Source organism: Acipenser ruthenus, chromosome 4 (assembly GCF_902713425.1).
Source record: "Acipenser ruthenus chromosome 4, fAciRut3.2 maternal haplotype, whole genome shotgun sequence".
Taxonomy (NCBI): Eukaryota; Metazoa; Chordata; class Actinopteri; order Acipenseriformes; family Acipenseridae; genus Acipenser; species Acipenser ruthenus.
The window spans coordinates 105,629,546-105,656,846 of NC_081192.1; the positions used below are offsets into that span (position 1 = coordinate 105,629,546).

Below are 27,301 nucleotides of genomic sequence, written 5' to 3' on the forward strand. Positions count from 1 at the left end.
CTGCTCAAGTAATATAGCCTGATACAGCCAGGCAACAGCAACAACAACAACTCACATTTCTATAGCGCCTTTCAAACGCTTCACACAGTAGCAAAAAAGAACTTAAACCATCACGTTAAAAACAGTCTAATAATGAGTTTGATCCCAGTGACCCTTATTTACATTTCCTGCAAGTTTCATCTTGTGCCTGCCGTTGGTTGAGGCACAGCACAGAGTTGAATGTCAGGTGAATCTTCGAAGTGAAGCGATTACACACCTAATACAATGAAATAAAAATATTTAGTTGTAATCGAGTATACTCACCTGTTAAATTGAAGCTGCAGTGAACTGGTGCAGCTGTAACAGATTCATGTTAATTAATTAACTAATTTGGCCTATTAACAAATGTGACTAAAGTGTACCACAGGTGAATTAAATACAGATCAATACTGAAATGTGCCCTTTATAAAGTGAAAAACAAGAAAACCCAACTATAACTCAACCAAGGTGTGTCATTAAACCTGGCACTCTTCCAAAAAACATTTATATATTATACTTATCAGTTTAATATTCTTGACATTAAATATTTGTAGCTAAAATTCTTGCAGGTTTGCAGTCTGATATTGAAGACAATTTGTTGCATAAATGGCAAGTACTTCCAATGATTTTCTTGGCGTTAAAGACATCAAAGCATGCTGTGACTCATTTGCAAAGCATCACTAAAGGTCGCACCTTAACTAAGGCCCTGTCCACACTATGCCTTTAAACCGTATTAGTTGCATTTAAGCCATTTTAAAAGTGCTAAATACGGTTTGCGTCCACACTACGCAGCATTTAATACCGTACTCGAGAACCGGACTCGAGACCACCGCAGGAGGTAGTCTCGAGTCCGGTTCTAATTAGATCTCATCAGGTAGTGCGGTTTATCACAAGTGTGGACGCTGTAATACCAAACTACATTGTTTTGTGTATCCTCCAGTATCCCAAAATGCTTTGTGGTATGTTTGGCGAAATACTCAGAGCAGGCGCCTGAAGGACTTGCTATCAGTGTACACTCCGCACTAGGTGTTCATTTTTATGCTTCAAAAAATCTGTCAGGACATCTCTGTTAAACTAGTGGGGAAAATAACAAAAACACGCCGTTAAATTAGGCGACTGCAAAAATGAAGTGGGATCGGGGATGAACAAATCACGTAATTTGTCAGCTCTGTTTGAAATAAAATTAAGAGGACCAGAATTAGGCTCAGGCAAGATATGAAGGTAAAAACAAAGATTGTTTTGTAATTAACAGCTTTTTCTGAGATGAATTATTAAACAGAATCAGCTCAATTTGTTTAAAGGGACTTCACCTGATTAAAAATAAAACCTGAAAACTTCAAGCCCTACTTGTGTGTGTGTGTGTGTGTGTGTGTGTGTGTGTGTGTGTGTGTTCGGATTTACTTTTTCCACAATACTTGTTATATTTATTTTTAGCAATATGCACCTCTGTTAATATGGGGCAGAACACATTATTTTAAAATAAAATACAGTGCATGGTGGGATACGATCGTATTAATTCCCACGGTTCGTTGCGCTGCTGGGAATTGTAAATGAACTATTCTAATGGCGTGTGGACACAATAAGCCTGACTAAACATGAAACGGTACTTCAGCGTGGACGCTTTGAGCTGTATTAATTAGAACGGTTTTGAGTACGGTTCTCGAGATCGGTTATGTAGTGTGGACAGGGCCAAAGAAGCAGATCAAGGACCACCAGAAGCTGAACGTTGTGTATGGCCAGAAGTTATGTTACCCTTGTATGAAGTTATTAGCCCATCGTCCTCCTGACCAAGACCAAACATCACCTTCAACACAAAGTGACCCCAAGGAGTCTAGTTCAGAGAATCCAGCCCTCATGCTGTTCAAGACAAACAACCTGAAAGCAATGAATTTACAAAGCTGAAAAAGAACATGAGATTTCACAAATAAACAAGGCCTTGGAGGCAATATAAGAATCTCCACTGAGAGAAAGAATGTCACAAAAGGTATATGCAGCTCAGAAGGTAAATAAGTTCTGAGAAGCAATGAAGAGAAAGCTAAGAAAGGTTTTCCCACAAACAGAAGTGGAAGACTGTGAAACAATCAAGGAGCAGGCTCAGGCATATCAAGAGATGATGGCCCAGCTGAAGGAAAAATGTAATTTAAATATCAGTCAAAGCAGCAAGTTCATATTTTGACAGCTGTCCCAATGTCTTGGTCTATACGGAGGACTGCTGCTGAGTTTGGTGCTACCTACCATATGTCCAGGACCAGTGCTTAATTTGTGCAGAGTCATAGCCCCGGAAACCCCCGGGCGTGCAGAGTCACAGCCCCGGAACCCCCGGGCGTGCAGAGTCACAGCCCCGGAACCCCCGGGCGTGCAGAGTCACAGCCCCGGAACCCCCGGGCGTGCAGAGTCACAGCCCCGGAACCCCCGGGCGTGCAGAGTCACAGCCCCGGAACCCCCGGGCGTGCAGAGTCACAGCCCCGGAACCCCCGGGCGTGCAGAGTCACAGCCCCGGAACCCCCGGGCGTGCAGAGTCACAGCCCCGGAACCCCCGGGCGTGCAGAGTCACAGCCCCCGAACCCCCGGGCGTGCAGAGTCATAGTCTCATGAATGCTTTTCTTTTTTAAATTCTCAACACAGTTGTATCATGTCTGCAAGTTCTTGCGTGCACGCTAATGAGAGACAGCCCGCTGCCACATTTGTAGCCTACTTTAAATTACTTTAAGATTTCAGCTTGAGTGCCTTTAAGTAAGATGACACTCGTTTTTTATACACAAATAAGCTTACTTGATTTGAAAAACGTCATGAACGATACAAGCAACTTCTTACACTACTTGGTTTGATTAAATGAATAGTACACCACAAAATATGAAAGCTGAACATTAATTTCAACAAAGAACAACGACAACTTTTTAATGAAAAAAAAATATTGTAGCCTACTTCAATAGGAACATTAGCCTGCTATATTATATTAAACCAAAACAATAAAAAATAATCTGGTTCTCTCTGCCTTTTTCCATGAATATAGTTTAATTAATAGAGAATAAAAACATACTAAGATAACAAATACCTAGCCTAAGTTTAATGAATCGTTTTTGTAATCCTCCAGGAGCTTCTGTTGCACACACATCGCTGATAATAGTGCAGACTGTGGGTCAAACCAGTGTTCGTGTTGGGGTGCGTATTTTTTTTTTAATCAATCATGGGGTTTCCATGCAGGTCAATTTACACGAGAAATGGCGATGCGGGTGCACGTTTGGGAGAATTACTCGTGTAAATCAGGTTTGTGGCCGAAAAAAACGGCCAAAGAGAGGGATAGTCATAAATCTCATTTACTTGTGTAAATGATGAAACACACGGGAAAACCACGCCCAGTTTCGCATGGAAACCCACATTTCACGTGTAAATGTTAATGAGCATGTTTATCCTTAACTATAAATATTGCAAGGGAGAGGGTCAGTTGTTACTGTGGATTCCAAGACGGCAGAAAGTAGTGGCTGATGGGTGATTTTATAGTGAGCAGTGGAGTAGTTCACCTTAATGCTAATGCGGGCGGTCTTTTTTTATTATTGTTTTTTGCTGTGTCTTGTCTGTCATGTTGTATATATCTTGTGGGTTTACAGTTCTGCATCAAACCACTTACCACGAACTGTGTTATGCATTTGTTATAGTATTAAAGCAGCTGTTTGAGAATACCCTTGCTGTAAAAACCACGCTAAAGTTAAACACGAAGAGCAAGTGAGCTGCTTAACTGAATTAATTCCCGTCCTTTTTTTGATCCCAGCTATGTCCAAAGACAACGCGCGTCTGCCCTCCACGTTAATAAATATAGTTTGTGAACTAGATGTCATAAGCCAGCTCGATCGCCCAAAACAGCGAACTGACCAAATAAAATTGCAAATGAACGTATTGATTGTGTTTTTTTTGTTTGCATCATTAATATTTAACACAGCAGTAAATCCAACACAAATTAAAAGAAAGGAGAGCATCTCTGACAGCACGAGCCTCCTCAAATTGAAAAACAATTTGGTCAAGAGCAGTAAAGCACATTATTAACCAAGCAGGCACGAGGTATTTTGCTTTATTACAGCAGCTTAGATTCACTCGTGTACCAGTTCTCTGCGCATGGAAACCACATTTTCACAAAATGTCACTAGTAATCTTCAAAAACAGCACGAGTACTTTACGCATAGCTAATTTACATATCAACCCCCACCTTTCCCATTCATTTGCATGACGTCGGGTGAAAAGCCAGGTTTACTCGAGTAAAATAAACTGAGCGAATGGAAACCCCAAAAAGCATTTTACACGAGACATTCTCGTGTAAATGTCTCGAGTTAAAAAAAACTCACATGGAAACACCATGAATGTCACCCTTCTGGAGTCCCCTGAATGCCTTTTAATTTGTTTGTTTTTTAAATCATTTAAATGCAAAACCATAACAAAACATGTATACAGGCTTTTTTTATTTTGTATTATTTGTCCTGCAGTTGCCTTTGATTAATTTTTCTGCACGTACTGCTACTTTGTATATGATGTAGAATACATGATTGTAAACATGCTCTTTCAAATAAACGTGTTATGATTTTGAATGTGCGGCTTTTAAGGACAGTATTATTGTCATTGCTTGCGCCCCGGCACCTCTTTCTTTACAAATTAAGCACTGTTCAGGACAGCCAAGGCTTTACAGGAAGAGAAGGGATGCCTATCGGATCCAAATCCAAACATTAGGAGGAGAACACATAAGAGAGGAGCTAGGTCACATGGTAAAATTGTTCTACAAGAGGGAAGATGTTAGTTGACTCATTGCTGGAAAGAAAGATTTTGTTTCTGTTTGCAATAAAGAGTCGAGAAGGAGGGAACCAACAAAAACAGCTTGTTCTCTGCAATCTTTCAGAGGCCAATCATTTCTTCAAATTACAGCATCCAGACATTCTCAGCACATCTCATATGTTGCAATATCAAAATGCATGACTTATGACTCAATCGCTGTTTATCTCTTTCAAAAGCATCTTTTGAGGTTCTTGGAGAACAAATTTGGGAGGCGCCCGAGAAAAATCTGTTACTTCTCTGACGGGTGTGCAGGGCAATAAAAGAACGTCCTCAACATTTGCCAGCACTTGGAAGATTTTGGAGTGGAAGCAGAGTGGAACTTCTTTGCAACATCTCATGGCAAAGGATCCTGTGATGGTGTAGGAGGAACCATTAAACGAATGGCAACAAAAGTCAGTTTGCAGCGTCCATACCACGACCAGATCCAAACTCCACACCAATTGTACAGGTTTGCAAAAGACAACATTCCTGTTCTTGAAGTAGAATACTTCACGATAGCAAGCTGAGCAAGATTTTCTGGAGCAACGATTCTTCAAGGTAAGAACTGTGTTTGGCACACGGCATCTCCATTTCTTTCAACCAGTTTCCAAATCAAAAGTCCTTGTACGAGAGTTCTCCCAGTCAACAAAACAAAGGGAAGAATCAATCACAGTCGAAGAGGATGTCCTACCATTTGACCAAGTGAAAGGAGATGTTACTGTTCAGTATGACAGCCACTGGTGGCATCAAAAGCCTTGACAGAGTGGCTATGAAAGAAAAGGGCAACTTAAGCATAGGTGAGTGGTAAATTGTGTTGCATGCAGAAATATAAGGACAGAGGCCTGAAAATGAAATATCTTTATGTCCACCACTTCTAACAAGGCTCTGATTCATTGGATTTGAACAGTGGTAATTACAGCTCCTGGAGAAGCACCACTTAAAATACCAAACATGCGCTGACAGAAGTACCGCTGGTGGGGACAAAATTAAACGTGCACAATTTTGTATTGATTTATATTTAATTCACCTGTATTTGTTTGTTTAAGCCAATTGTGTAAATAGGGCACCTTGGTTAATTCATTAATATATTAATAGCTGTTACAGCTGCACCAGTTCACTGCCGCTTCAATTTAACAAGAGAGGAGCGTATACGTGATTGCAGCTAAATATTTTTGTTTAATTGTATTAGGTGTGTAATCGATTAACTTAGAAGATTCACCTGACACTCCGCATACAAATCTGTGCTGTGCCTCAACCAACGGCAGGCACAAAATGAAGGGTCTAGGCAAAATGAAGGGTCTAGGCTACCATCTATCAAACACTGACAGAAATCCAAGGTTACGCGATTTGACCTGGGTGAGGTCAAAGATCACAGATTCACGCAACAATTTTGATATAATGAATAGATAGTCCTATTTGAGAGCTTTAAAATGACACCAACACCAGCTGTCTGTGTCAATTTTGGAGGAAGTTATGACCATGTAAAGGTAGGGTGGGTGTCCCAATCAGGTCAAGCTTTGATGACCTGTATCTCATGAATGGGAGGTCACTCAGGCCAACAATTCACAGTGTAACCATTTCTAACAAAGACAATAATATGTGCAAAAGTTTATCAAAATCGGTCAGAATGTATCATTTTCTCTAGTTATTATGCAACAAATGTTCCTAAATATTTAAATGCTTACCTGAAAATCAGTACATGCTAACTTGTAGAATATAATTTTTATGTTCACCTTTTAAAGGCATTCTGTTATCATCGTCAATGAATTATCAAACACAATAAAAACATAAATAAATGGAAAAAAATAACAGCAGACGTGAAATGTCCCCTTCTTGTACTGGACAGAGTGATCTTAAGCAGAAATATTTCCAATCTTTGATGCAGCTGGTGTCTTTTTTGTGAAGATGTTTTAAAGCGTCTACTGGGTCATTCCATGACAAATCACCCCCAAAAAGTTGGATTTTAAACTCTACTGTCTCCGGTTTAAACCAGTTCTTAGGGTTGTTCCAGGCAAACAAGAGAGGTCAAAATCTGGTCAACATTAACGAACCTTTCACTCAAAAACGGTTTGTGCTGCAGACTGGGAAATCGCGTGGGAAATTCCAAAAAGGTAAAAACATGCATTTGAAAGAAAACAAAAAGTAGTTAAACCCCCTCCCCATTTATAATCCAGCGAACACAAAGTGATATACACCAGCACCACCTTCTGGACATGCATGATAACCGCGTAAAATGAATTCCTTATAACTGTGTTGTACCAAAGTTTTTAAAACCCATTCTTACCCTGGCTCCCCTTAACACTGCCAACATCCAGATGTGCTACTAACGATAACATATGCATTTGGACAAGAATATTTTTTTAAAACCATAATGCCAAGGACCAAGAAAAAGGTCTTGGCTCTCCTGTAGACAATGTAGTATTGTTAAATAAGCCTCAATTGTCTTAATTTTTTAGTGTTCATCACGACTCCTCTCCAAGCTCTGAATCGTTGTAGAGACCATAAGCTATAACAGTATAAGTGGACAGTTTACTGTGACAGGAGACTAATAGCTAATAATAACAGCATGTAAATGGTTTCTCTTTTACAGGAAAGTCCTCATTGACGATTCAGTTTGTTGAAGGCCAGTTCGTTGACTCCTATGATCCCACCATAGAAAATAGTAAGTATCTGCTGTATTGTGCTTTAACCACCTTGATTTGAAATGACCTGTAGATGACACAATTAAATTGAATGACACAAACGCTTACTGAAGAGTTGTGCACCTTCCTTCTACCTGACTGGAAAGAGTGATGATGCTTATTCTGAGACGCCAGCCAAGAACGTAAGCGCATTCACTTAGCATCGGGGTAGAGGAGACTTACACAAAGATGCTTGTAATTCAGAGAAAGTACTGAGCGTTAGTTCAGGTTAACTGAGAAGATTGAAAATCAACAGGAAGGTCTATTACTGTTCATCCCATGGGTAATGTTTCAGCTTGTATATGACATGATACTGGCTCTTCAAGTATTTTGCAAACAAACTCATCAGAGCATTAGATCGTAAAAACAACCACACTTGCTACTGTCTCTGCAAACCTGAGCAGGAGGCTGTTATTGCAATAATCTTTTATATATTCTGTATAAACATACACATACATACACAAGCGCACAAGAGATATTACAGAGCACACTGATCTGAGCTGCAGCAAATATTACAGAGCACACTGATCTGAGCCATTCATTATTACAGAGCACACTGATCTGAACCATTCATTATTACAGAGCACACTGATCTGAACCATTCATTATTACAGAGCACACTGATCTGAACCATTCATTATTACAGAGCACACTGATCTGAACCATTCATTATTACAGAGCACACTGATCTGAACTGCAGCAAATATTACAGAGCACACTGATCTGAGCTGCAGCAAATATTACAGAGCACACTGATCTGAGCCATTCATTATTACAGAGCACACTGATCTGAGCCATTCATTATTACAGAGCACACTGATCTGAACCATTCATTATTACAGAGCACACTGATCGGAGCCATTCATTATTACAGAGCACACTGATCTGAGCCATTCATTATTACAGAGCACACTGATCTGAGCCATTCATTATTACAGAGCACACTGATCTGAGCCATTCATTATTACAGAGCACACTGATCTGAACCATTCATTATTACAGAGCACACTGATCTGAACCATTCATTATTACAGAGCACACTGATCTGAACTGCAGCAAATATTACATAGCACACTGATCTGAGCCATTCATTATTACAGAGCACACTGATCTGAGCCATTCATTATTACAGAGCACACTGATCTGAACTGCAGCAAATATTACAGAGCACACTGATCTGAACCATTCATTATTACAGAGCACACTGATCTGAGCCATTCATTATTACAGAGCACACTGATCTGAACCATTCATTATTACAGAGCACACTGATCTGAGCCATTCATTATTACAGAGCACACTGATCTGAACTGCAGCAAATATTACAGAGCACACTGATCTGAGCCATTCATTATTACAGAGCACACTGATCTGAACCATTCATTATTACAGAGCACACTGATCTGAGCCATTCATTATTACAGAGCACACTGATCTGAACCATTCATTATTACAGAGCACACTGATCTGAGCCATTCATTATTACAGAGCACACTGATCTGAACCATTCATTATTACAGAGCACACTGATCTGAGCCATTCATTATTACAGAGCACACTGATCTGAGCCATTCATTATTACAGAGCACACTGATCTGAGCCATTCATTATTACAGAGCACACTGATCTGAGCCATTCATTATTACAGAGCACACTGATCTGATCCATTCATTATTACAGAGCACACTGATCTGAACCATTCATTATTACAGAGCACACTGATCTGAGCCATTCATTATTACAGAGCACACTGATCTGATCCATTCATTATTACAGAGCACACTGATCTGAACCATTCATTATTACAGAGCACACTGATCTGAGCCATTCATTATTACAGAGCACACTGATCTGAGCCATTCATTATTACAGAGCACACTGATCTGAGCCATTCATTATTACAGAGCACACTGATCGGAGCTGCAGTTAGTTTTAGTGGCTTCTGCTGTACGCAAATATTGTGTATCCCCTGCTCACAGGGGGTCAATACAGAGAGAATAAAACCTTCATGAAGTCAACGCCTGGAGCTGACATCATGGTAAAACACTTCTGTACCACAGTGTAACCATTAACCCAGGGGTATCCTATCATAGTCCTGGAGGGCCATTCCAATCCAGCTGTAACAGATACAATGAGATCATTAATTACTTCAGGGTCTGGGTGGAGGTATAATTTGATCAATTAAAACATTTAGAGCAGGGTTGGAACAAAGGACCAGGAGTGGAATTGCTCTCCAGGACCGTGATTGGACACTCCTGCATTACCCTGTTCCCTTGCAACACTGTTCCCCCAGTGCATGCGAGAAATGCCTCCTTTACTCTGTGTAGTATTCCTTAATGATGCATTTCTTGCATGCACTAGGGGCAGAGTATTGCACGGGGACATGTACGTGGTTACACTCTGGTGTAACAGCAAGAGAACATTCAAAGAGGAGGTTAAATGTCTAAGAGACACAAATGGCAAAATCATAGATGAAGAAAAAAATTGCAAATTTATTAAATGATTACTTTTCACAGGTTTTTACAAAGGCGGACATGGACAACATGCCCCACATGTCGACCTGTTCCTATCCAATTTTAAATAACTTTAGCATAACAGAGGCAGAAGTGTTAAAGGGACTAGGAGCTCTTAAAATAAACAAATCCCCCGGGCCGGATGAGATCCTCCCAATAGTACTCAAAGAAATGAAAGAAGTTATTTACAAACCGCTAACCAAGATCATGCAGCAGTCTCTTGACACAGGGGTTGTACAGACAGACTGGAAAATTGCAAACGTAATACCAATCCACAAAAAGGGAGACAAAACCGAACCAGGTAACTACAGACCAATAAGCCTGACGTCTATTATATGTAAACTTATGGAAACTATAATAAGATCTAAAATGGAAAATTACCTATATAGTAACAATTTCCTGGGAGACAGTCAGCATGGTTTTAGGAAAGGGAGATCATGTCTAACTAACCTACTTGACTTTTTTGAGGATGCAACATTGACAATGGATAATTGCAAAGCATACGACATGGTGAATTTAGATTTCCAGAAAGCTTTTGACAAAGTCCCGCATAAAAGATTAATTCTCAAACTGAACACAGTAGGGATTCAAGGAAATGCATGCACATGGATTAAGGAGTGGTTAACAGGTAGAAAACAGAAAGTACTGATTAGAGGAGAAACCTCAAAATTGAGCGAGGTAACCAGTGGTGTACCACAGGGATCAGTATTAGGTCCTCTGCTATTCCTAATCTACATTAATGATTTAGATTCTGGTATAGTAAGCAAACTTGTTAAATTTGCAGACGACACAAAAATAGGAGGAGTGGCAAACACTGTTGCAGCAGCAAAGGTCATTCAAAATTATCTAGGCAGCATTCAGAACTGGGCAGACATATGGCAAATGAAATTTAATAGAGAAAAGTGTAAGGTACTGCATGCAGGCAATAAAAATGTGCATTATAAATATCATATGGGAGATACTGAAATTGAAGAAGGAATCTATGAAAAAGACCTAGGAGTTTATGTTGACTCAGAAATGTCTTCATCTGGACAATGTGGGGAAGCTATAAAAAAGGACAAAAATGCTCGGATATATAGTGAAAAGGGTTGAATTTAAATCAAGGGAAGTAATGTTAAAACTTTACAAGGCATTAGTAAGACCTCATCAAGAATATTATGTTCAATTCTGGTCACCTCGCTACAAAAAGGATATTGCTGCTCTAAAAAGAGTGCAAAGAAGAGCAACCAGAATTATTCTGGGTTTAAAATGCATGTCGTATGCAGACAGGCTTAAAGAATTGAAGCTATTCAATATCAGTATCCTCCTGTACATGCTGGCTCCAGCCCCCGGAATCACGCAATTGTCCGCAAAGAGGAGACGGCTTCTGCCAACTGTGCACAGCACAGCCATTGTAAATCAGACCCCCACGCTACTGAGCTGTTTGGAATGACACCAGCACATGTTATACTCAACTTTTAAGACATACAGTATATATAGTTTGGACCACAAATTTTAAAAAATAAATAAATAAAATAAATGGATTAAGAGCTGATGGTTGGCTATCAGAGTCTCAAAGTTAAACAAGATCACCCTAATGGGAAGTTGGTCACTATATTAGCACACCTCTAATAGTACTAAAAAAGGAATTGCAACATTATTACATTGCTGTTTATCATTTTTAAAACTTTACACTTTACTTACAGTTATCTTAAAAATAATTAGATTTCAGTTCTGTTTTTGGCACTTCTTTAGTATGTGCAACTTGGCCTGTTTACTGCCTTTAAAACCTACCTTGTTAGTTAGTTGATATTATCCTTTTGATCTTGTCCATGCTTCTTTCAATGCATATGTAATGGGTGAGTGCAGCTTCCCTGCTCTGTGCTGGTGGACCAGACCCTCATTGAACCAGAGCCTCATTGAACCAGAGCCTCATTGAACCAGAGCACAGACGACTGGAAATGCTGCTGCTGGTGGTGCCGCTTCATCTGGATTAATAAAGTCATTGAATACAAGATTGAAAAGCTTAAAATGCACAAGAATCAAAACATTTTACAGATTTGTGTACACTGACTGTTAAAAAAAACCAAGAACACTCAGGTGACCGTCTTGATGGACATGTCATTGCAGCTTGAGCATTTGCAGGGACACCCACCGTCATTCCCCCTGTGAAGTCACTGAGGTCCTGCAGCTTTCTCCCTGGTTGAATAGATGCACACAGAACATCTATAGCTCCAGTGGATCACATACAGTAGTGTGCACATTTATCAGCATGCCCCGTTGCTTCTGTTGTTTTGATTTCTTGTGTGTATGAAATGAAACCCCTGTCTCTGAAAATCTTGGAAAATTGTCAAAATAGTCAAAGTAGTGATTGCCTAATTTAATTGATGACTTTAAAAGGCCACACATGCACATCATTTTAAATAGTAGGAGAAAAGGAACACAGCCACAAATGATAAAATGCATGAGACTTTTTAGAAGTTGTTTAATATCCCTAATTAAAGCATAAAGTGGTCTGACATTTCCACACGAGTGCCTTGTGTTTCTATATCACCGATTACTGAGCTGAACATTTGAATTCTCACACCCAGAGGTTTTCGTGCAGGCAGGTATATCAAGTATGTAAATCTCAAGGGGTTCTGATACATGTTCACGTGACTGTACATTGTGAAAGATGGCACACAGTATGGTACCAGTGATTATATGCTCATTTTTCTTCTACAGCATTCACAAAAATGATCACAGTGAACGGCCAGGAGTACCACCTTCAGCTTGTAGATACAGCCGGTCAGGTGAGTGCACTGCTTACCAATTCACATACAGTAGCAACCTGCAATTAAAGGGTGTTTGTTCCACAGACACAACTGTGGCTGGAGCTCCATTGGGCTGTGCTACCACAGCTAAGCTAGCGTCGTGCTTTTACAGTGGCTCTCAAAAGTATTCACCCCCCTTGGACTTTTCCACATTTTATTGTGTTACAACATGGAATCAAAATGGATTTAATTAGGAGTTTTTGCCATTGATCAACACCAAAAAAGTCCATAATGTCAAAGTGAAAAATAAAATCTACAAATTGTTCTAAATTAATTACAAATACAAAACAGAAAATAATTGATTGCATAAGTATTCACCCCCTTGAGTCAATATTTGGTAGAGGCACCTTTGGCAGCAATTACAGCCATGAGTCTATTTGGATAAGTCTCTACCAGCTTTGCACATCTGGACACTGCAATTTTTGCCCATTCTTCTTTGCAAAATTGCTCAAGCTCCGTCAAGTTGGATGGGGACCTTTGGTGAACAGCAATTTTCCACATACTGGCCAAAATGGTTTAATAGATCAATTAAAAAAATATTCAGCGAAAAAAGGCACTTTACAGAGCGTTTAAAAGGGACCAAAAACAAAGTACACAGAAAGAGTACTTGGAACTGCAAACACAAGTCAAAAGGGAAGTTAGAAAGGCCAAGAGAGAGATAGAAATCAGTATTGCTAAGGGGGCTAAAACCAATTCCAAAATGTTTTTCCAATATTATAACAGCAAGAGAACATTCAAAGAGGAGGTTAAATGTCTAAGAGACACAAATGGCAAAATCATAGATGAAGAAAAAAAAATAGCAAATATATTAAATGATTACTTTTCACAGGTTTTTACAAAGGAGGACACGAACAACATAACCCCACATGTCGACCTGTTCCTATCCAATTTTAAATAACTTTAGCATAACAGAGGTAGAAGTGTTAAAGGGACTAGGAGCTCTTAAAATAAACAAATCCCCTGGGCCGGATGAGATCCTCCCAATAGTACTCAAAGAAATGAAAGAAGTTATTTACAAACTGCTAACCAAGATCATGCAACAGTCTCTTGTCACAGGGGTTGTACCGTCAGACTGGAAAATAGCAAACGTAATACTGATCCACAAAAAGGGAGACAAAACCGAACCAGGTAACTACAGACCAATAAGCCTGACTTCTATTATATGTAAACTTATGGAAACTATAATAAGATCCAAAATGGAAAGTTACATATATAGTAACAGTATCTTGGGAGACAGTCAGCATGGTTTTAGGAAAGGGAGATCATGTCTAACTAACCTACTTGACTTTTTTGAGGATGCAACATTGAAAATGGATAATTGCAAAGCATACGACTTGGTTTATTTAGATTTCCAGAAAGCTTTTGACAAAGTCCCACATAAAAGATTAATTCTCAAACTAAACGCAGTAGGGATTCAAGGAAATGCATGCACATGGATTAAGGAGTGGTTAACAGGTAGAAAACAGAAAGTACTGATTAGAGGAGAAACCTCAAAATGGAGCGAGGTAACCAGTGGTGTACCACAGGGATCAGTATTAGGTCCTTTGCTATTCCTAATCTACATTAATGATTTAAATTCTGGTATAGTAAGCAAACTTGTTAGATTTGCAGATGACACAAAAATAGGAGGAGTGGCAAACACTGTTGCAGCAGCAAAGGTCATTCAAAACGATCTAGACAGCATTCAGAACTGGGCAGACACATGGCAAATGAAATTTAATAGAGAAAAGTGTAAAGTATTGCATGCAGGCAATAAAAATGTGCATTAGAAATATCATATGGGAGATACTGAAATTGAAGAAGGGAACTATGAAAAAGACCTAGGAGTTTATGTTGACTAGAATATTGTGTTCAGTTCTGGTCACCTTGTTACAAAAAGGATATTGTTGCTCTAGAAAGAGTGTAAAGAAGAGCAACCAGAATTATCCCGGGTTTAAAAGGTATGTCGTGTACAGACAGGCTAAAATAATTGAATCTATTCAGTCTTGAACAAAGAAGACTACGCGGCTATCTGATTCAAACATTCAAAATCCTGAAAGGTATAGACAATGTGGACCCAGGGGACTTCTTTGACCTGAAAAAAGAAACAAGGACCAGGGGTCACAAATGGAGATTAGATAAAGGGGCATTCAGAACAGAAAATAGGAGGCACTTTTTTACACAGAGAATTGTGAGGGCCTGGAAGCAACTCCCCAGTAATGTTGTTGAACCTGACACCCTGGGACCCTTCAAGAAGCTGCTTGATGAGATTCTGGGATCAATAAGCTACTAACAACCAAACGAGCAAGATGGGCTGAATGGCCTCCTCTCGTTTGTAAACTTTCTTATGTTCTTATGTTCTTATGTACTCTCAATTGGATTGAGGTCCGGGCTTTGACTGGGCCACTCCAGGACATTGACCTTTTTGTTTTTAAGCCACTCCAGTGTGGCTTTGGCTGTATGTTTGGGGTCATTGTCCTGCTGGAAGATGAATCTTCTCCCAAGTCCCATGTCTCTTGCAGACTTCAGCAGGTTTTCCTCCAGGATTTCTCTGTACTTTGCTGCATCCATTTTGCCCTCTATCTTCACAAGCTTTCCAGGCCCTGACGCAGAGAAGCATCCGCATAGCATGATGCTGCCACCACCATGCTTCACGGTAGGGATGGTGTTCTCAGGATGATGCTTGCGCCAAACATAGCGCTTAGCGTTGAGGCCAAAAAGCTCTATTTTGATCTCATCAGACCATAGAATCTTCTTCCACTTGGTCTCAGAGTCTCCCACATGCCTTCTGGCAAACTCTAGCCAAGATTTGATGTGAGTTTTTTTCAACAATGGCTTTCTTTTTGCCACTCTCCCATAAAGGCCAGTTTTGTGAAGCACCCAGGCTATTGTTGCCGTATGCACAGTGTCTCCCAGCTCAGTCGTGGAAGACTGTAACTCCTTTAGAGTTGCCATAGGCCTCTTGGTGGCCTCCCTGACTAGTGCACTTCTCGCCCGGATACTCAGTTTCTGAGGACGGCCTGTTCTAGGCAGATTCACAGTTGTGCCATATTCTCTCCATTTCTTAATAATGAACTTTACTGTGCTCCGGGGGGATATTTAATGCCTTGGAAATGTTCTTGTATCCTACCCCTGATTGGTGCTTTTGAAGAACCTTATTCCGGATTTGCATTGAATGTTCCTTTGTCTTCATGATGTAGGTTTTGTTAGGAAATGTACTAACCAACTGTGGGACCTCCCAGAGACAGGTGTATTTAACCTGAAATCATGTGAAACACCTTAATTGCACACAGGTGGACTCCATTCAACTAATTATGTGACTTCTAAAGACAATTGGTTGCACCAGAGCTTATTTAGGTGTGTCATAGCAAAGGGGGTGAATACTTATGCAATCAATTATTTTCTGTTTTATATTTGTAATTAATTTAGAACAATTTGTAGATTTTATTTTTCACTTTGACATTATGGACTTTTTTGGTGTTGATCAGTGGCAAAAACTCCTAATTAAATCCTTTTTGATTCCATGTTGTAACACAATAAAATGTGGAAAAGTCCAAGGGGGGTGAATACTTTTGAGAGCCACTGTATGAACCTCTGTGCATGGATGCTGTAAACATGAAACTCATTCTGTTTTTACAGGATGAATACTCCATCTTCCCTCAGACTTACTCCATCGACATAAACGGGTACATCCTGGTGTATTCAGTCACGTCAAACAAAAGGTAATAGAAAATGTTTTATATTACATGGTCTGAAACATGAGCTGAAGAATGTCCTTATCAAGCTTTACCTCCAGTGGATGAGATACAGTACTGTATATGGAACAATGTTAGTATGATATCAGTACATATGGTTGACCAGATGCCTCCATATATCCCCAGATTCTTCTACTCCTAATAGTGTGTGCTAAAGAATGTCGGTACCATGTTTATAACACGGCTGGATAAGCGGTTATCAAGATATACTGTATGGTACCTCCACTGTATAACCCCTCCAGTCACTGCATGTATAATGTTAACATGTTAACTTTCCTGTCTATCTATCTATCTATCTATCTATCTATCTATCTATCTATCTATCTATCTATCTATCTATCTATTATCATGTAGAATGGGGGTTTTATTCAAAGTTGTGGCCAAAGAGTTCACACAAACTTTTAAAATTTCTAAAAATGTAATAATAAAATCATGACTGACGGAGATATATAGCTAATACATTGCATAAAAATGTTGGAATTTGGGTGTCCTGATATTGTGTCTGTTTAACACTAATATTGGGTTGAGTGTCTTAGCTCTGCAGCCCTAACTCATATACTACAGATCTAGGGCCTTCCATTTGATTAGGAAGAAATTCAAATCAGAATGGCTGATTTTTATGAAATAATTAGCAGATACCCACCTCCTGCTACATACAGTATTGTAGTCATTCAATGCCAGATCAAAATCATAATAATATAAAATATAAATTTAACACCTGAATTCAGAAAACCAGAATGATTTGTTAGATGCACCACATTATTATTATTATTATTATTATTATTATTATTATTATTATTATTATTATTATTATTTATTACATGAGAGGAGCTGTTATTCATGATAATATTGATTGCGGTTTTCGACCAGGATAAAATGAGATAGTAGTGGTGGGGTCCATCCAAGACGCAGCTTTGCTGTAAGATATGAGCCTGCAGCGCTTTTCCTCCGCCAGGCAAAGTGGATTTCCTATTGGCTCGGTGTTGATGGCTGAAGTGTAGTGTAGTGATGTAATGAATATTTGCTGGGTGGGGCACTTTGCTGGGGTCATCAGGTGGGCACCTCCCGTCTTCTGTGTTTCATCAACTAGCCCACGACACATCAGGAAGTCTGGACAGTGATGCTGTAAATGATTTTCGGTTGATGTTTGGTATTTCTGAAAATGTTTCGTTAGACATACAACAACGCACCGCATCCATTACTTCAAACAGTTAAATTCTTATACTATCAGAATGCTGTTTTTACTTTGGAGTATTTTGGGATTCTGTATAAATGCCATCCTTAACAGTAGCAGGGAAATGCCAGCTTGCAGTGGCACCCATCCTCGGTACTGCATGGACAGATGCTAAGAGAAAGCTGGCACATGTAGAGCATGTCATCAAAGAGGATCATAACACTTCAACATTAATTAAAGTTCTGTGAGCAAGAGTGGAATACATGCATAACTGCAGCGTGTCAATACTTGATAAAGAGCATGACATAACTGCAGCGTGTCAATACTTGATAGAGAGCATGGCATAACAGCAGCGTGTCAATACTTGATGGAGAGCATGGCATAACTGCAGCGTGTCAATACTTGATAAAGAGCATGGCATAACAGCAGCGTGTCAATACTTGATAAAGAGCATGGCATAACTGCAGTGTGTCAATACTTGATAGAGAGCATGGCATAACTGCAGTGTGTCAATACTTGATAGAGAGCATGGCATAACTGCAGCGTGTCAATACTTGATAGAGAGCATGACATAACTGCAGCATGTCAGTACTTGATAGAGAGCATGGCATAACTGCAGCGTGTCAATACTTGATAAAGAGCATGGCATAACTGCAGCGTGTCAATACTTGATAGAGAGCATGGCATAACTGCAGCGTGTCAATACTTGATAGAGAGCATGGCATAACCTCAGCGTGTCAGTACTTGATAGAGAGCATGGCATAACTACAGAATCCCAAAATACTCCAAAGAGTGGGTGTCTACATCACAACACTGACCAATCAAGTGACGGGTGGGTGTGTACGTCACAACACTGACCAATCAAGTGACGAGTGGGCGTATACAATTTAAATCCACATCCAGGGTGAGCAGGTTTCTCCATGCGTTAATTAATATTCTTGTATGTTTTTTTTTTTAAGTAACAAAAAAATCCAAAAAATTATCGGAAGCAAAGCAATAGCGTCCATCCTTTCGTGTAAACAATGAATGTGACCTTAGCTGCAAGGCTTGCTGGGAAAGAACCGCCCACATCTGCCAGACTCACATTGCATCTTTTCACTCAATTCGGGTAGACTATCAGTGGAGGTTCAGGAGGAATGTGGGAGAACCCGGATCACCTCGGATTGGCGGTCAGTCCATGCTCATGGAAACGAGGGATTAGACAAGAGGGGAGCAGTTTGTTTGCCATGTCAAACCCTGGTTTTGCTCATTAGCAGCTGTGCTATTACTGGACGGTTGCTTTCTGTTAGGCATGTCATTTGAGACGATCATACTCATTGAACCTAGACCTAGTTCATTTAACCCACAGTGCCCCCTCCCCCCTCTTCTCAGCAAGCTGTTTTGTATCTGATGATACTCAAAGATGCTGCTACAGTTCAGACACCCTCTCGCCCTGCTCCACCCCAGCTCTGCTGCGTGATAGCTGGCTGGGAGAGAAAGAAGGCCGTTAGGAAAGCCTTGGAGTGCCTGGGCTGAGACGAACACACTGTCATAGGAAAGCCAGTGAGCGTCTGGGCTGAGACGAACACACTGTCATAGGAAAGCCAGTGAGCACCTGGGCTGACGAACACACTGTCATAGGAAAGCCAGTGAGCCCCTGGGCTGAGACGAACACATTGTCATAGGAAAGCCAGTGAACGCCTGGGCTGAGACGAATACACTGTCATAGGAAAGCCAGTGAGCCCCTGGGCTGAGACGAACACACTGTCATAGGAAAGCCAGTGAGCGCCTGGGCTGAGACGAACACACTGTCATAGGAAAGCCAGTGAGCGCCTGGGCTGAGACAAACACACTGTCATAGGAAAGCCAGTGAGCGCCTGGGCTGAGACGAACACACTGTCATAGGAAAGCCAGTGAGCTCCTGGGCTGAGACGAACACACTGTCATAGGAAAGCCAGTGAGCACCTGGGCTGAGACGAACACACTGTCATAGGAAAGCCAGTGAGCGCCTGGGCTGACGAACACACTGTCATAGGAAAGCCAGTGAGCGCCTGGGCTGAGACGAACACACTGTCATAGGAAAGCCAGTGAGCGCCTGGGCTGAGACGAACACACTGTCATAGGAAAGCCAGTGAGCACCTGGGCTGAGACGAACACACTGTCATAGGAAAGCCAGTGAGCGCCTGGGTTGAGACGAACACACTGTCATAGGAAAGCCAGTGAGTACCTGGGCTGAGACGAACACACTGTCATAGGAAAGCCAGTGAGCGCCTGGGCTGACGAACACACTGTCATAGGAAAGCCAGTGAGCTCCTGGGCTGAGACGAACACACTGTCATAGGAAAGCCAGTGAGCGCCTGGGCTGAGACGAACACACTGTCATAGGAAAGCCAGTGAGCTCCTGGGCTGAGACGAACACACTGTCATAGGAAAGCCAGTGAGCTCCTGGGCTGAGACGAACACACTGTCATAGGAAAGCCAGTGAGCGCCTGGGCTGAGACGAACACACTGTCATAGGAAAGCCAGTGAGCGCCTGGGCTGAGACGAACACACTGTCATAGGAAAGCCAGTGAGCGCCTGGGCTGAGACGAACACACTGTCATAGGAAAGCCAGTGAGCGCCTGGGCTGAGACGAACACACTGTCATAGGAAAGCCAGTGAGCGCCTGGGCTGAGACGAACACACTGTCATAGGAAAGCCAGTGAGCGCCTGGGCTGACGAACACACTGTCATAGGAAAGCCAGTGAGCGCCTGGGCTGAGACGAACACACTGTCATAGGAAAGCCAGTGAGCGCCTGGGCTGAGACGAACACACTGTCATAGGAAAGCCAGTGAGCGCCTGGGCTGAGACGAACACACTGTCATAGGAAAGCCAGTGAGCGCCTGGGCTGAGACGAACACACTGTCATAGGAAAGCCAGTGAGCGCCTGGGCTGAGACGAACACACTGTCATAGGAAAGCCAGTGAGCCCCTGGGCTGAGACGAACACACTGTCATAGGAAAGCCAGTGAGCCCCTGGGCTGAGACGAACACACTGTCATAGGAAAGCCAGTGAGCGCCTGGGTTGAGATGAACACACTGTCATAGGAAAGCCAGTGAGCGCCTGGGCTGAGACGAACACACTGTCATAGGAAAGCCAGTGAGCGCCTGGGCTGAGACGAATACACTGTCATAGGAAAGCCAGTGAGCACCTGGGCTGAGACAAACACACTGTCATAGGAAAGCCAGTGAGCACCTGGGCTGACGAACACACTGTCATAGGCATCCAGGGAGACAGCTTTAATGAACACAGTTTTTGTTTTTTTACTTGAGACTAAGTCAGCCAGTAAACATCCTAATAACCTTTCATGTTGGTACATGTTAAGCTCTCAATGTCCTTTTAGGGCAAAGCCTGTGTGCATGGCTGTACTTGTACTAGGACTGTGATGCTGATGGAACCGCAGTCCTTGGAGATATTCTCAAGAACAATACAGGTGTGTACTGTATATGTATGGGCGCTGTCGGAGCTGTCCGTAGTGCTGCATCTCTCTTCTGTAGCACCCTCACTACTGATTTAATGGAAAGAGGTACATTCAGGTGCCCCATTGCAGAATAACTGGGTGGAATATTACACCTTGAATATGACTTCATTTACCCCAAAACCGTGGCTGTTAAGACTGGAACATCTTTCAGTGTCAATGCTTGCACAGCAGTGTAGGGACTTATTGCTTTTGCTTCCCTTGTTATCGAATCTTGAGACTATCTGATCATTTCATCATGTACGCTTTTATGGTGTGTATGTGTTAGACCTGCCTATCCCTTTAGGTCTTCACTGGGGAGTCTGGCCAGCCTTCTGTGTTATAATCTCTGGGAATACTTACTGTGCTGACCTCACTGGGCTGACCTCACTGTGCTGACCTCACTGAGCTGACCTCACTGTGCTGACCTCACTGGACTGACCTCATTGGGCTGACCTCACTGGGCTGACCTCACTGGGCTGACCTCCCTGTGCTGACCTCACTGGGCTGACCTCACTGGGCAGACCTCACTGGGCCGACCTCACTGGGCCGACCTCACTGTGCCGACCTCACTGGGTCGACCTCACTGAGCTGACCTCACTGTGCAGACCTCACTGAGCTGACCTCAATGTGCTGACCTCACTGAGCCGACCTCACTGAGCCTACCTCACTGTGCTGACCTCACTGTGCAGACCTCACTGAGCTGACCTCACTGTGCTGACCTCACAATGCTGACCTCACTGTGCCGACCTCACAATGCTGACCTCACTGGGCTGACCTCACTGTTTAGATCTCACTGTGCTGACCTCACTGAGCTGTCCTCACTGGGCTGTCCCCACTGGGCTGACCTCACTGGGCTGACCTCACTGTTCAGACCTCACTGAGCTGACCTCACTGAGCTGACCTCACTGTGCTGACCTCACAATGCTGACCTCACTGTGCCGACCTCACAATGCTGACCTCACTGGGCTGACCTCACTGTTTAGATCTCACTGTGCTGACCTCACTGAGCTGTCCTCACTGTGCTGACCTCACTGTGCTGACCTCACTGTGCTGACCTCACTGAGCTGACCTTACTGTGCTGACCTTACTGTGCTGACCTCACTGAGCTGACCTTACTGTGCTGACCTTACTGTGCTGACCTCACTGTGCTGTCCTCACTGAGCTGTCCTCACTGTGCTGACCTCACTGTGCTGACCTCACTGTGCTGACCTCACTGAGCTGACCTTACTGTGCTGACCCCACTGTGCAGACCTCACTGAGCTGACCTTACTGTGCTGACCTCACTGTGCTGACCTCACTGTGCTGACCTCACTGAGCTGACCTTACTGTGCTGACCTTACTGTGCTGACCTCACTGTGCTGACCTCACTGAGCTGACCTCACTGTGCTGACCTCACTGTGCTGACCTCACTGTGCTGACCTTACTGTGCTGACCTCACTGAGCTGACCTCACTGTGCTGACCTCACTGAGCTGACCTCACTGTGCTGACCTCACTGTGCTGACCTCACTGTGCTGACCTCACTGAGCTGACCTTACTGTGCTGACCTCACTGTGCTGACCTCACTGAGCTGACCTCACTGAGCTGACCTCACTGTGCAGACCTCACTGAGCTGACCTTACTGTGCTGACCTCACTGTGCTGACCTCACTGAGCTGACCTTACTGTGCTGACCTCACTGTGCTGACCTCACTGTGCTGACCTCACTGTGCTGACCTCACTGAGCTGACCTCACTGTGCTGACCTCACTGTGCTGACCTCACTGAGCTGACCTTACTGTGCTGACCTCACTGTGCTGACCTCACTGTGCTGACCTCACTGTGCTGACCTCACTGAGCTGACCTCACTGGGCTGACCTCACTGAGATGACCTCACTGTGCTGACCTCACTGAGCTGACCTCACTGGGCTGACCTCACTGAGATGACCTCACTGTGCTGACCTCACTGAGCTGACCTCACTGGGCTGACCTCACTGTGCAGACCTCACTGTGCTGACCTCACTGAGCTGACCTCAATGTGCGACCTCACTGAGATGACCTCACTGTGCTTGTATACAGAGGAAGAATAGATCACTCCATATTGGACTGGACTTTGCAGAGGCCCACCTATCAATTATCTTTTCTCTGCTGCAGTTTTTTTTAATAAATTTAGTCGTTGCCAATTATTTTTATTATTTTCTCCCAATTTAGAATCGCCATTTATTTTATTATGCTCAGCTCACCGCTACCACCCCTGCGCTGACTCGAGAGGGCGAAGACGAACACACACAGTCCTCCGAAGCGTGTGCTGTCAGGGCAGCTTACAGGCAAGCCCGCAGGCGCCCGGCCAGACTACAGGGGTCGCTGGTGCGCGGTGAGCCGAGGACACCCTGGCCGACCTAAGCCTCCCTCCCCCAGGGCGACGCTCGGCCAATTGAGCGTCGCCCCCTGGGAGCTCCCGTCCTCGGTCGGCAAAGGAATAGCCTGGACTCGAACTCATGACGTCCAGACTATAGGGCGCATTCTGCACTCTACGCAAGTGCTTTTACTGGATGCGCCACTCGGGAGCCCTGCAGTTTTTGTTTTTAACTGGCATGTAAACTTTGTAATGCTTGAACCGACAATTGACAGGGAATTAAGTGATCCTTCAAAGGACAGGGCCGGTGGGAGTGGAGTGGTCTTCATGATTCTGTGAGTGTCGTTATAAACCTTGGTCCATTTATAGAAGTTATGTATCTGTATGTATGTATCGTTCTATGTGGAGTTTTGCATCCAGACCCGGTGGTGATAAAAGGCAGCTTGTGTAAGGAATGCAGATTTTAACACTGTACAGACGCACCAAAGACCTGCCTGTACAGTAACATGAAGGTGTGTTAGATCAGCCTCCGACCTGTGAGTTTATTGAAATCCACATTCACAGGAGCAGCCAGGCACTAGAGTTAACACTACCCTTTGATAGTTTTTGATTGTTTTTCATCACATTGATAGTGATTGATCACAGTACCCTTGTGTTTCTAACACACCCCTCTGGAAAGGGTTTCAGGCGCTGCTCCTGGTTGTTTTTCATCACATTGATAGTGATTGATCACAGTACCCTTGTGTTTCTAACACACCCCTCTGGAAAGGGTTTCAGGTGCTGCTCCTGGTTGTTTTTCATCACATTGATAGTGATTGATCACAGTACCCTTGTGTTTCTAACACACCCCTCTGGAAAGGGTTTCAGGCGCTGCTCCTGGTTGTTTTTCATCACATTCATAGTGATTGATCACAGTACCCTTGTGTTTCTAACACACCCCTCTGGAAAGGGTTTCAGGCGCTGCTCCTGGTTGTTTTTCATCACATTGATAGTGATTGATCACAGTACCCTTGTGTTTCTAACACACCCCTCTGGAAAGGGTTTCAGGCGCTGCTCCTGGTTGTTTTTCATCACAATGATAGTGATTGATTGGAAGCTGGGATGGTGACAGCAGGTGAAATCTCGATCTGATGTGTCTGGTGAAGCTTTTTATAATGAAGGCAGTTTTTCACAAGCAGCCGTATTAATCTTAGGGAACACAAAGCCCCTTTTTCAGGAACAGTGGCTTGAAATCTGGTTCCAGGAGACCTAGTTTGAGGCAACTTTGCTGTATCAAACCCCAAGTCTCCCCTGGTGTGCCATGGAGTGGCCTGAAACCTTTTCTCCAAAAACCAAGTCCCAAGCCCCAAAGTGCCCAAAGACCAAAGCATGTAGTGTTTCCAAAACAGCAAAACAATGGTACACAAGCTTTTGGGTCCACAAAGAACCCATGTAACATGGAGGCTTAAAAATGAACCTACTTTGTTTTTTTTAATACTGTAGGTACACAGCAGAAATGCACTTCCAGAAATAAGCGACCTGATTTTAAACTGTTTCTATTTTTTTTGTTATTCCAGTTTTGAAGTAGTTAAAGTTATCCACGAAAAATTGTTGGATATGGTGGGAAAAGTTCAGTAAGTATTTAAACATTTAAATCGACTCACAAATCATGAAACAAAGCAAGAAATGTATGGTTTTAAAGTGTCTTTCTCTGCCTTGTTTAGGGTGCCCATTATGTTGGTTGGAAATAAGAAAGACCTTCATATGGAAAGGTATGGTGTTCTGTTATTCTACAGATTGCTTTTTGAACTAACACTGTTTGAGGTTGTCCAGTCAAAATGAATGTCAGCAGTTACAACATTTGTCCAGCTGGTGGTGCTGTGTTCTACATTTAAATCCCGGTGTTCCATAGAACCATGCCTACCCATGGAACCATGCCTCCCACAGGCATGTTCTGATAGCTAAAGACATGAAACCACGCCTCCCTGAGGAACCATACCTCCCACAGGCACGTTCTGATAGCCATAGCCTTGAAACCACGCCTCCCTTAGGAACCATGCCAGTAGAGTGGGTCAGTACAGATACAGATCAGTACAGATACAGATCAGTAGAGTGGGACAGTACAGATACAGATCAGTAGAGTGGGTCAGTACAGATACAGATCAGTACAGATACAGATCAGTAGAGTAGGACAGTACAGATACAGATCAGTAGAGTGGGACAGTACAGATACAGATCAGTAGAGTGGGACAGTACAGATACAGATCAGTACAGATACAGATCAGTACAGATACAGATCAGTAGAGTGGGACAGTACAGATACAGATCAGTAGAGTGGGTCAGTACAGATACAGATCAGTACAGATACAGATCAGTAGAGCAGGACAGTACAGATACAGATCAGTAGAGTGGGACAGTACAGATACAGATCAGTAGAGTGGGACAGTACAGATACAGATCAGTACAGATACAGATCAGTACAGATACAGATCAGTAGAGTGGGACAGTACAGATACAGATCAGTAGAGTAGGACAGTACAGATACAGATCAGTAGAGTGGGACAGTACAGATACAGATCAGTACAGATACAGATCAGTACAGATACAGATCAGTAGAGTGGGACAGTACAGATACAGATCAGTAGAGTGGGACAGTACAGATACAGATCAGTACAGATACAGATCAGTACAGATACAGATCAGTAGAGTGGGACAGTACAGATACAGATCAGTAGAGTGGGTCAGTACAGATACAGATCAGTAGAGTGGGACAGTACAGATACAGATCAGTACAGATACAGATCAGTAGAGTGGGACAGTACAGATACAGATCAGTACAGATACAGATCAGTAGAGTGGGACAGTACAGATACAGATCAGTACAGATACAGATCAGTAGAGTGGGACAGTACAGATACAGATCAGTACAGATACAGATCAGTAGAGTGGGACAGTACAGATACAGATCAGTAGAGTGGGTCAGTACAGATACAGATCAGTAGAGTGGGACAGTACAGATACAGATCAGTACAGATACAGATCAGTAGAGTGGGACAGTACAGATACAGATCAGTACAGATACAGATCAGTAGAGTAGGACAGTACAGATACAGATCAGTACAGATACAGATCAGTAGAGTGGGACAGTACAGATACAGATCAGTACAGATACAGATCAGTAGAGTGGGACAGTACAGATACAGATCAGTACAGATACAGATCAGTAGAGTGGGACAGTACAGATACAGATCAGTAGAGTGGGACAGTACAGATACAGATCAGTAGAGTGGGACAGTACAGATACAGATCAGTACAGATACAGATCAGTAGAGTAGGACAGTACAGATACAGATCAGTACAGATACAGATCAGTACAGATACAGATCAGTAGAGTGGGACAGTACAGATACAGATCAGTAGAGTGGGACAGTACAGATACAGATCAGTACAGATACAGATCAGTAGAGTAGGACAGTACAGATACAGATCAGTACAGATACAGATCAGTACAGATACAGATCAGTAGAGTGGGACAGTACAGATACAGATCAGTACAGATACAGATCAGTAGAGTGGGACAGTACAGATACAGATCAGTAGAGTGGGACAGTACAGATACAGATCAGTACAGATACAGATCAGTACAGATACAGATCAGTAGAGTGGGACAGTACAGATACAGATCAGTAGAGTGGGTCAGTACAGATACAGATCAGTACAGATACAGATCAGTAGAGTGGGACAGTACAGATACAGATCAGTACAGATACAGATCAGTAGAGTGGGTCAGTACAGATACAGAT

The 27,301-nt window shown here is 42.6% G+C and overlaps 1 protein-coding gene across 1 annotated transcript in view; it reads left to right on the top strand.

Moving 5' to 3' along the window:
- Positions 1-27,301, top strand: part of LOC117399454 (GTP-binding protein Rheb-like) — a 58,254-nt gene that overhangs the window by 19,991 nt on the left and 10,962 nt on the right. The window contains exons 2-6 of the mRNA XM_034913562.2: positions 7,406-7,477; positions 12,713-12,780; positions 16,420-16,502; positions 25,076-25,132; positions 25,223-25,270. Of these exons, the coding sequence (XP_034769453.1) occupies positions 7,406-7,477; positions 12,713-12,780; positions 16,420-16,502; positions 25,076-25,132; positions 25,223-25,270 (328 nt within the window). The remainder of the gene's footprint in view (positions 1-7,405; positions 7,478-12,712; positions 12,781-16,419; positions 16,503-25,075; positions 25,133-25,222; positions 25,271-27,301) is intronic.